Here is a 12397-nt window from a genome sequence, read left to right as displayed (position 1 = left end):
TACCAGTATGCATCTGTTCTTGGCATGTAGGGCTGCTAACATTCATATCGCCCACCCTCCTCCCCGGTGCCTGTCGCAGCTGCAGACATACTCTTGCATTCAATCATTAGCATGGACATCCTTTACACTTTACACTCCATCTCTGCCACAATGGCGCAAAACAATCTGGGGATGGAGCCGATGCCCATGCGCACTGTAGTCCAGGGGAGGAGCCACCTATCTCAGGATACTTCGAAGACTCTTCCAGGACAACAATGTGCGATCATCCGGACCCAACACTAGGCGGCGATCTAATGCAAAAGATGCAAAAGATATTAATGTTAGCAGCCCTACATGCCAAGAACAGATGCATACTGGTAAGTAGCATATTCAATACATACCGCCCCATTTTTGCAACTGGTATGTGACTTTGGAGTATTTCTAGTGATATAATGGAGGAATTGGACTCCCCACCATCAAAAGATATTATTGGGCGACGCAGCTGGCAGCCATAAATCAAGTTATTTACAGACCCCAGGATTACCCCGGTTATCAGATGGGATAGGTGGCTTTTCCCGGAGGGCAGTTTCATCAGAGCACTATACACCAAGCCCAATAAACTACACTTAACCGGTCCAATGGCACACGGGACGTAGACATGGCACACAGCCAACAAGAGTATGGGATGGGCGGGGAGGATCACACTGGTCACCCCTATCTGGGACGCAGACAGATTTGTTAACTAAAGAAAATCCAAAGGATTAGACTGGGATATTATAGGAATCTCAGGGGTTGGGGACCTGTGAAAAAATGGAGACTTGATTCCTTTTGCGTAGCTGCAAACAGAATTTGACCTAGCACCCACAGAGTATTTTAGATACTTGCAGGTAAGGCATGCATTGCAGGCGGTCATCCCATAGGGGGAATCGCTTCCAGAATACTCCCCACTAGAGGACAGACCCTTGATGAATATATGCAGAATAAGTCCATTTCACTGACATACAAGAAACTAGTTAATAACATGCCTGCACCCCTCCTTTACCTACGTCACACTGGAAGCGGGATGTGGCGGAGATGGAGGACGAGGAATGGCCGGAGGCCCTTGCTTCCCTCAGAGACACCCCAATCTCGTCCAGATTAAGATAAGTACAGCTAAAAATATTACTCAGAACTTATACTTATCTATCTGGCTCTGTACTAGCGAAAATGGGCCACAGGACAGACGCTGCATGTAAAAGAAGGTATAGCCAAGAAGGCACATTTATTCATATCGTTTGGGAGTGCGCATATATTAGAAGATACTGCTCGGCTCTGGTACAGTGTATGGGAGAAGTGTTGGCTACCACAATAGGACCCAAGATAAGACTATGCCTTTTGAACATTTGGGGACCCACTCCCATTGACCTTATAGTAAAGAAGGAACCTGGGTAACACTGGGAGCAATAGTTGCCAAGTGTAATATAGCCAGACTATGGGTTTCACAAGAAACACCAACACTCACTGTATGGAAGAGAGCTATGGACTGGTGCATGCTAATGGAAAGGACCGTACACAAATCAAGGTGCTGTCCCAGCAAGTGGTCACAAATATGGGGAAAGTGGAACGAATACAGAGGAAATGTGTGCAAGCCCCCAAGCACGGAGCGGTATCGCAGGGAGCTACATGACGAATAAGATGTGTTGGGAACTGTCACTAAATGCACAAGTAATTTCGAATTTGTATATGTCTGTTGCAGACTTACCGCATGATTTAATATTGCAATATCTGTAAAGAGTTAAAGCTGTCATCAATAAAAAGATGTAGTTAAAAAAATATAAAAATTCAAGATGCAGTGCAATGCTGTAGCAAATTGTGCAACAGAAAACATGCACCAATTACTCTTACAGACGACCGAGGGGAAATAAAGACTTCATTATGTATTAAAGTTACTCTTGAAAAACAAAATAAGAGGACATTACTTTTTGGATCTGAGTATCTTGGATCAGACCTGGCACCTACATTCTTAGCCATGGGAACTGAAACAAGGAACTGGAGTCATCCTGTCCATAACTTGCTGGAGCTAGAGGTGGAATCTGGTCCTGTGGCCAGGAATCCTATGTTGTGTAGTTCATTTTGAGGAATTTTATAATCATCCATTACTTAATAGCAGAAAAGCACTACCTATGCATCAGAAGGAATAGGTGGACTGATAGTTGGATCTGCATTTAAGTGGAGTATAATCTATGCAGGCGGGTACCTGAACCTTAAAAGAACGTAGAAGTTAAGGGGTTGCACCTACAGACTGAACAAAATGGAGGAAGAATGGTGACCTTTTAAGGATCCTACAAGTAAGTGATAATAATGGAAACTGACAGGGCAATTTATAACCACATCAGTTTAACCATTATAAGGCAGGCCTTTTTGCCTTGTAACTGCAAGATGAACACCAGGTTGATTTGCTCCCAAATGCAGCAGAGAGGTCATGCATGTGAATCCCAGACTGTACACCATGGTCTCAAGTTGGGCACGGCTCATCAGGTGCAGACATTACCCTGGAACCGCTCTGTCCTGGTTCTGGGACGTGATTCTGCCTTGCCCTTGCCCAGCCTAAGAGCTCAGGATATTCTAAAAAGTGGAATAGGCATTTTGACTTCCTATTTTTCCTTTTGGCGTGTAATAGTCAGTTAGGCCTAACACTAATTGTGTCCACTGGATCGAAGGGGTTTTATGTAGAGGGGCGATCAGTCCTATCAAATGTTGTACAGTGCCACTTGCCATCGACCAGTTTGATAACTCTCAGTATGGTCTGCAAGTGCTGCTCCCTGCTGGTATTCTTGCATTTTAACCAGAATGTATAAGCATGCTTCCTCATTGGGTTTCCTCCCATTCCGCTGCCGAACCGGTGTGCTCAAACCAATGAGTTGCATGGTAGCACTGAATATAATCAAATTATTTGTAAGAGAATAGGAGTAAGGGGGTTATTTTACAGAGGAAACCCAATGATTGAAGCATGCCACGAAGGGGCAATCCTGGTGGGCAACGGTTCTACAAATATAAATAAGCATTTAGCTTGTTTTGAAAAGCCCCAGTCCATGTGATAGAGTAGGACTTTCTAATTTGTGTATAGCTTGAGTTTGAGGATGAGCCCCACTCTACTCTCCCTCTTATTTGTAGTATAAATATGTCCTAATAGGTCAGTTCGCAAAATAAAGAATTGCTAAAGGACCTGCCTAATTTATATGAATCAGATAGACCGTATATAGAGACAACCTGCTATTGGCTACATTCTATAGGATGGTGGCCTACATGGAACATCAGACCACTTTACCTGTGAATGTATTCCAGAGTTGTTCCTTTTTTAGGCAGCCAGAGCCAGTCAAAGGAAACAGGACGGTCTAAAAAAATTCCCAAAGGAAAATAAATCTAAAGCAGCCCGCTTGCCTTTTGTAAATCAGTTACCAACTCAACTTGGGAGTTGGTAACTTATCAATAGATAGCTTGCAACTGAAATTACGATTGTAATCCATTGATACGCAGGGTTCTGATTCATTACTTGCCCAATACATGACCTTTACAATTAGCGAATCTGGAACCATTTCTAAACACATTTAGTGTTTCAAAAAAACTTTCCGAATTGCTAAATGGGTTTAGTAGATTAGAAAAATCTTTTTACTCGTCACAAGCACTGATTGAGCAAACCAGAGGGCTTGCGAGTGGTAAAATGGTGTGTACATCTGGCCCAGGTTACTTACAAGATGGTCTCTTTCTTGCTACTATAATCTAGCGACCATCCAGGGTATCAAAACCTTTAAACATTTTTAAAGATCAATCGTTCGTCTCCGGTTTCGTGCAGTAATGTATGTGCTGCATACAATAATAGATCTTTCATCACGGATCTAACGTGTTTGTTTTACAGCGGTCATTTGGAGTGCTACTTTTCAGAGTCCCGAGTTTTTCATCATTCTAAATAGGTTTTTTAAGAAGTGTTAATGTATGTAAAGAGAAAAACACTGGCTAGGCCGAACATTTATTTTGCCACTTTTGATGTGAATGTTCTTTTTTTTTTTTCTAGAGCCCTGCGCCCCGGTGACAAAGGCTTTTGTGCTCGTGCCAGAGTTCCTGTGCCCTCCAATAAAGATTATTTGGTCAGGCCAAAGTGGAATGTGGAAATGGATTCCTCGCGGGTAAGTGCTAACAGTTTGCGATGCTAAATCCCAACGTGCTGCACCCTGCAGGTTCTTCATTATTTTCTTGTTCAGATCCATGTTTTGTTAGTGTCTCCTAGGACAGTTTTACCATGTCCTTGTGATTGCTTCCTATATTTATTCATATGCTGCCTGTGTTTTTCACCCCCTAGTTACCAATGACCATTACCCATCTAGTTTATTCCCTCTGATAGCAAAGATTCCCTAAAAATGCCAGCAAAAATGTTCCTGCTGATTTTTCGGGCTTCTCGCCCCTTTTAAAACCAGGTATGGTTTTAAGATGGACCAGCATTTTTTAGCCCCTTAATCCATGTACGAAATCATTTGCTTTCACTTTCATTTTGGTTTATTTTTGGTGTCCCTGGATGTTGTGCGACATAATCTCAGAATTCAAAATTGAGTTACAAGACATTTAGCTCAATAACAGAAGCCAGGATTAAAATATCCTGTACTGGGAAACAAAACATCACTTCTTAATTTCTATCCAAGTACTTACATTGTCCTCCTGGCTGCAGAGTTGACTCACGTTTTACTCTTTGGAAGCATAAGACTCTAATTAGATTTGTAGCATTTTCTAGGATAATACCTGGCTCAGACATGTTTAACCACTATGTACATTGCCTGCCATAAGACTGTGAACCCAAATAGCAGTGAATAGTGCCACTAGTTTAGGCTAAAGACACTTCAGTTTATGAAGCTAGGCAGGGGAGCAGAAAGAATAAGCAGAGCAACCAACCTTTTCCTCTGAAAAGGAGTTTTTTTTAGTAGATTCTTCCCAGACTTGTATCCTTAGAATCACTTCCCACCACCAGGACGAACCTTGGAAAAATTATCAAACATGTTTTTCCTTTCCAATTTATCTGTTTTTTCTACAGAATACATGTAGCTAGCAACGCTACAAAACACATACTTTTGAAAAAGTGCCTGTCTCTTTAAAACCACTTTCTATCATCGATTGGAATTATTTTAGCGATGAGCCTGTAGTCTATTCATTTTAATTCCGTCCTTTTTTCAACTTGACAGAGCAAGGTCATGCTTCACACTTTGTGTTTTTTAAATTTATGTGTGTGTTTTTTCACTCTATTGACATTTTTCCGGTTACCTGTTATCATTATTCATTCATTAATTGAGGTAAGTATGGTGTGGTGTTTTTGTCCCTCAGACAATATGAGCTCTTTCAAATATTGCAGCTAGTGCGATGACGAGCTGTGAGTTGAAGATGGACATTTAGGGTGATTCCTGATAGTGACATCTTAGGCTGCAAATATTGTTTTGAGAATTAGATCACAAGCCTTCCGGTAGAGATAGCTGAACCTTTCTTGCCTCAGCATTCAAAGGGCTCTGGCCTTTCTAAACCTAGCCAGTTTTCAAATGCCTTGTTTGGGTGCATCAGTCCTGTAATGGATTCTCCCCACGCTAAAGTGTTAATGAAGAATCCTCTTCTGCTACATCTTAGATGAAGCCTGGACTTCTGTGACAAGGATAAGGTTGTGCCTGTCACTCTTCCCCCAGTCTCTCACTTGGTGCTCTTCTTTGGCACTGAAGCTCAAATTGGTGCTATTCTTGATGCTAGTTCTGTCAGCATTATGGGATGTTTTGGAGCGTAGTGACATCCATGCCAAGGGTTCAATTTGTTTTTTAGTGCAGCAGAAGGGAAGCCTTTAAAGCCAAGCATAATGCAGTGATAAATATAGACCAAAATTAGTACTATATTCAACAGTGTCCAGCTGGACACACACGTTTAATGAAGCAATTCAAATGTTTTCAACAAAATATCAAACCAACAACAATATAGTGGGACGCAGTCCTGCATCCAGTTACATCAAACAAAGAACATATACAAATAACACAAGGAGTTTTAGGCAAAAGAGAAAGGATGCTTTGGATCAATCAAAGTACATAACAAGCTATCCATGACAGTATTCACACATATGTAATGTAATGGTTTGAAGGTGTAAATATGTTTCAATTGGTCAAACCATTAAACGTGTGTGTCCGGCTGGACACCGTTGAATATAGTACTAACTTTGGTCTATATTTATCATTGCATTATTCTTGTGTTTTAAGGACCCTTGTTGCAAATACAAAGTATGTACCCAGGGTCCTTATTTGCCTATTGGGTTCCCTTGTCTTTTCATAAACATTTAAAGCCATGCAGCTGCGTCTTTCAGACAGGAAGATGTAAGTCATGATGCTTTCATGATATGGGGCTGGGGGCTGATGAGGATAATGAAAGGGTAGTGTAGGAAGAGGAGGAGGATGATGCCTACACCAACGGCCAGTGGGTCCTTGAGTCTGGCAGAAATCTGACTAGGAAACTTTAAGATGTCTCCTTCCCCTCCAGGGGATCTTCACCGGATTTTGTTTGCTGCTTGATGAGAAGCAAAGGCAGATGCTCATAAATATACCATCTCCTATTGACACCCTGCTTTTCTCTATGGTTGTCCACAATTCTCATGATAATGATGACCATATGTTCGAGGCATGTGGGCTGCTGAATTCATATCTATAGCATAGATCGCCGCCTAGTGTTGGGTCCGGATGATTGTACATTGTTGTCCTGGAAGAGTCTTCGAAGTATCACGAGATAGGTGGCTCCTCCCCTGGACTACAGTGCGCATGGGCATCGACTCCATCCCCAGATTGTTTTTTTCCGCCATTGGGTTCGGATGCATATTTGATCTCTCAAGTTCGGAATCGATATAAACTTTCTTTAGGCCTGAAGGCCCTTTTTCCTATAGCGTCGGTATTGTCTTGCGTTCGGTGCCCGATTCTGTTCCGGCTCAGTTCCCGAGTCGGACGTCCACAGGAGTCGCGTGGCTCTTCGGTGCTCGAGGCCCAGTCGATGCAGCCAGACTTATTCGACGACACATCATGGAACGGAGCCCGTTCAAAAGATGTCCCGTGTGCAACTCCAAGTATCCCCACATCGATGTCCACCCGGTGTGCAACAAGTGCCTGTCGCCGGATCACGATGAAGCCAACTGTATGGCTTGTTCCCGTTTTCGATCCAAGAAGACGATTCGACTTCGGCGCGTGGCGCGCCAGGAGGCCCAGCAGACGGCCCCTGCCCCGGTGAACATTTTCGAGGGCGTTGAAGCAGACGAGCAGGAAGATCGAGAGCCAATTTCAACTTCAGCGGCAGAGATCGACTACGACGCAGACGTCGAAATGCTCGACACAGAAGACTTCGTCGACGAGGTAGGAGACGACAATGAGGCCTATGGGGCCGCGGAAGATAGCTCAGGTGACGAGCTATGCCCCGTTCCAACAATAACTAAGGCTCAGGTCGAGGGATCGCCACATGGCCTTACCCAAGATCTTGCACCTGGATCCACGGTCTCGCCTAAGGGCCCGGCTACGGACACTTCTACGGAGCCGCCATTGGTCAAATCGAAACCAAAAGTGAAAGCTTCGGTCTCGACAAAACCGAAAGTAATAGAGACACCGTCGAAACAGAAAACGTCTGTCGCTCTGGTCGCCTCCTCGTCTTCGGACATGTTGGGGCAGCCGAAGCCAAAGAAGGTTGTCGATCCGGTGAAGTCGCTCAAGGGCGTCGAGCCGAAGTCGCTCAAGGGCGTCGAGCCGAAGTCGCTCAAGGGCGTCGAGCCGAAATCGCTCAAGGGCGTCGAGCCGAAGACCGGGGCACCGAAACCAACTGTGAAGGCCGCCGACCCGAAACCGTTGGCGCTGAAGGCCGTCGACACTGACAGAGGACACGGCGCTCCAAAAGCTGTCGATACTGCTCATCGGCCGGAAAAGGCCAAAAGTGCTGTTACGCTCGAGTCAACACATGCTGGTGGACCGAGAACACCTGTCGGGTCGACGAAACCGTCCGCATCCTTCACAAAGCAGGTGTCGGACTCGTTGCAACGCATCAGAAACAAGGCTTCCGCGGACGATCCGAAGGATACTTCCACCCCGAGGCCCACTGCCAAAACGCATAAGTCGACGGCGCCGATCCCGTTTAAGCTGCCGCCAAAAGTGGCGCCGAAGGCGTTCGCGCCCAGGACAGTCGACGACGTGCCCATGCAGGTGTCCACGGGGCCGAAGCCTCCTCAGGCACAAAACGTCGACAACCCCTACTGGAGGAGCAGTCGGAACAATTTATCGACGCCGACACCGGTAAACTTTCCTTCTACAAGCGTAAGATCACGCCGGCACAGCCTATGGAGTCCTACACAATTGCTTTGAAAAGGAAAAAGGCTTCTACTGATTCCCCAGTTCTGGTTGAACCAATTAATCCACGGCCTCAGGACATTGCTCCACCCTCACCCACCCTCACCCACTTACTCAGATGTGGATGCTGGGGAGGGGGACGATGAGGAGTACAACTTCCCTGCCGACACTGATCCTGAGGATCACCATGACTCATGGGCAGATGCTGGAGACCCGGGGGATCCGCAAACTGCCCCGGACACTCAAGTATATACTGTCAAAACCTCTCCTACTGAGGATTCTGCGGCATTTAATGCTCTAATTGAGAGGGCGGCTAAAAATCACGACGTCCAGCTGCATGCTGACCCTATTGGGGTGGACTTCCTGTTTTATACCTTTTCCGCCTCTGAAAAGACTGTCAAAACTCTGCCAATGCTCAAGGGTGTTTTAAAACATGCTGCAGACATTTTTAAAGGACCCACACGTGCCAGGGTTATAAACCCCAGAATTGAAAAGAAGTACAAGCCGGTTCCTGGCGACCCTACCTACATCAAGGGCCAGTTGCCGTTGGACTCTCTGGTTGTATCTAATGCCCGGAAGAGGGCAAATTCACAAACTACTGGTGATGCTCCTCCCCCTGACAAGGAATCTAAAGTGCTTGAAGCATCAGGGAAGAGGGTGGCGGCTCAAGCGGCCAATATCTGGCGTATTTCAAACACTCAGACACTCTTGGCCAGATATGACAGGGCACACTATGATACACTTGAGACCCTGTTACAACACTTGCCAGATGAGTATAAAGAGGCGGCGGAGATGCTCATTCAAGAAGGGAAGCTCATCTCCAATGCTTCTATTAAATGTGCACTGGACGCAGCGGACACCGCTGCCAGGGCCGTTAACACAAGTGTAATGTTGCGGCGTCGTACTTTTCGTCGCTCAAGCAATAGAGGTGTTTCCAGAGGCCAAATGTCCCAGCAAACACAGTACACTAAGAGTGGAGCGCAAACCTCTTACAACAAGCAGAGTAGAGACGGCTATCGAGGCAACAGCACCAAGGGCAGAGGTCGTGGAAACAACAACTCACGAACCTCCGCCGCCAACAAACCGTGACGCCTTGTCACTGCCCCTCGACCATACAACACCTGTCGGGGGGGAGACTCTAGCAGTTCCTGCCAGTCTGGAAATCCATCACCACAGACAGGTGGGTCAAAAAACGTATCCAGTACGGTTATTGTCTGGAGTTAACGTCCACTCCACCCATCATCCCACCAAGGCACCGTCCTATGTCGACAGAGCATTTGCACTTATTGCAGCAGGAGGTGCTCGTCATGCTGCAAAAAGGGGCAATCGAGCTTGTGCCGGTGGAGGACAGAGGCACAGGGGTGTACTCCCTGTACTTCTTAATCCCAAAAAAGGACGGGTCCCTCAGACCCATACTGGACCTCAGGTCCCTAAACCAGTACATTCTCTCAGAACACTTTCACATGCTCACGCTGCAGCAGGTTCTTCCGTTGCTCAATCAAGGGGATTTCCTCGCAACGTTAGATCTCAAAGACGCATATTTTCACATTCCACTACATCCATCACACAGAAAATATCTCAGATTCACCATTCAGAATCAGCATTACCAAATCAAGGTCCTCCCTTTCGGAGTGACCACAGCGCCCAGGGTGTTCACAAAATGCCTGGCGACGGTGGCTGCGCACCTCAGGAGACAAAACGTTCACGTCTACCCTTATCTGGACGACTGGCTGGTCCAAGCAATTTCGGCCCAGCAGTGCGCTGCTAACATGAACATGTCCCACACCATTCAACTCCTTCACGATCTGGGATTCTCACTAAATTATCCGAAGTCGCACCTTCAGCCAGCCCATGTGCGGCAGTATCTAGGCGCGACAATAGATACTTTGGCGGCCACAGCGCTGCCAAATTCTGTGAGGATCAACAGCATTCAGTCGCTGATCCAAAAATTCAGACCGCAACACTCGCTTCCAGCACAAGTGTTCATGCAGTTGATAGGCGTGATGGCCTCCTGCATCTTCATAGTCCCGCACGCGAGGCTACATATGCGTCCGCTTCAAGAGTGCTTGGCACGTCAGTGGAATCAGGCTCAGGGACAGTTGAACGACCTAGTGTTGGTGACCGGTCGGGCATACAACTCTCTGCATTGGTGGAATCCACACAACCTTTGCAAGGGCCGACCGTTCCAAGAGCCTGTTCCACAGATCATCCTAACAACGGACGCTTCTCTCCACGGTTGGGGAGCTCATGTACTCCACTACACAGTGCAGGGACTATGGACAACACAGCAAAGGAAGATGCACATCAACCACCTAGAGCTGATGGCAATCCTCATGGCAATGAAGGCATTCAAGGTACATCTGTGCAACAAAGTCGTGTTGATCCGGACGGACAACATGACAGCCATGTACTATATTCAAAAGCAGGGAGGTACGCACTCTCCGCAGTTGTCTCATCTGGCTCAGAGCATGTGGAAGTGGGCCATTCAAAGGAACATCTTCCTCATTGCAGAACACCTCCCGGGCAAGGACAATCAGATGGCGGATCTGCTCAGCAGGTACAGCTACCAAATGCACGAGTGGGAGATACATCCATCAGTACTCCGCCCGTACTTCCAGCAGTGGGGTCATCCAGAGATAGACCTGTTTGCCACAAGGGAAAACAAAAAATGCCAAAGCTTTGCCGCCAGGTTCCCGCACCCACAATCGCAGGGCAATGCGATATGGATGAACTGGTCAGGCAAATTTGCGTACGCTTTTCCCCCAGCACCTCTAATACCGCTGGTGGCACGAAAACTAAAGCAACACTCGATGACGCTCATCCTGGTTGCTCCAACGTGGGCACGCAAACCATGGTACACCACGTTTCTAGAACTCTCCGTGGTACCGCATCAAAGGCTGCACCTCACGCCCAGACTTTTGACGCAGAGCCATGGCGACATTCAGCACCCAGACCCGCAACAGCTCAACCTGGCGATCTGGCTCCTGAGGTCTTAGAATTTGGCTACCTTGACTTGCCTCCCGACTGCATGGCTATCATACGGGAGGCAAGAAAGCCCACCACCAGAGCATGCTATGCAGCTAAATGGAAGCGGTTTGTCGTTTACTGTGCAGAACACAATATCAACCCGCTAGATGCATCTACTCACAACATCATTTGTTATTTGTTGCATCTTTACAAATGTAATCTGGCATATGCTTCCATTCGTATACACTTGTCCGCCATAGCCGCTTATCTCCAGAACAGGCAGCATCTCTCAGTTTTCAGAGTGCCTGCCATTAAAGTCTTTCTGGAAGGACTGAAACGTGTCATTCCTCCCAGGACCCCGCCAGCTCCTGTATGGAACCTTAATGTGGTCCTCACCAGACTGATGGGTCCACCTTTTGTGCCTCTACATTCATGTGAGATTCAGTTCTTAACATGGAAAGTGGCTTTCCTGATAGCCATTACGTCACTGCGACGTGTTAGTGAGCTCCAGGCGCTCACCGTACAAGAGCCATTCATACAGATTCACTCAAACAGGTTGGTGTTGCGCACTAACCCTAAATTTCTTCCTAAGGTGGTTTCACAGTTCCATGTCAATCAGACTATTGAACTGCCTGTGTTCTTTCAAAATCCAGAAACAGTAGCTGAAAGGATGCTCCACACTCTTGACGTCAAACGAGCTTTGATGTACTACATTGATAGGACCAAAGATTTTAGGAAGACAAAGCAACTCTTTGTTGCCTTTTCCGCCCAACACAAAGGCAACCCCATTTCCAAAGCAGGTATAGCCAGGTGGATCGTTAAGTGTATTCAAATTTGCTATCAAAAGGCTAAGGGCACTTTAACGGTCCCCCCCAGGGCCCACTCCACCCGCAAGTTGGGGGCCTCCATGGCTTTCCTTGGTAACATCCCTTTGGAAGACATCTGTTGAGCAGCCACATGGTCTACCCCACACACATTTACAAAACACTACTATGTAGATGTGCACTCCAAGCAGCTGTAGGGCAGGCTGTTCTAAAAACACTTTTTCAAACGTCTGCAGCTGGCACAGGCGGCCGCCGCTAATGGAG

General features: G+C 46.6%; 1 protein-coding gene across 5 annotated transcripts in view; it reads left to right on the top strand.

The window, feature by feature from the left end:
* The window catches only part of IWS1 (interacts with SUPT6H, CTD assembly factor 1), a 318075-nt gene that overhangs the window by 224721 nt on the left and 80957 nt on the right, over positions 1 to 12397 (top strand). For all 5 annotated transcript variants that reach the window (XM_078666040.1, XM_078666044.1, XM_078666042.1 and 2 more), the window contains exon 13: positions 4031 to 4142. In XM_078666040.1, coding sequence (XP_078522166.1) covers positions 4031 to 4142 — 112 coding nt within the window. The remainder of the gene's footprint in view (positions 1 to 4030; positions 4143 to 12397) is intronic.

The sequence above is a fragment of the Lissotriton helveticus genome, chromosome 11 (assembly GCF_964261635.1).
Source record: "Lissotriton helveticus chromosome 11, aLisHel1.1, whole genome shotgun sequence".
In the NCBI taxonomy this organism is placed as follows: Eukaryota; Metazoa; Chordata; class Amphibia; order Caudata; family Salamandridae; genus Lissotriton; species Lissotriton helveticus.
The sequence above is the reverse complement of the archived record's forward strand: the minus strand, read 5'-3'. Positions and strand labels throughout refer to the sequence as shown.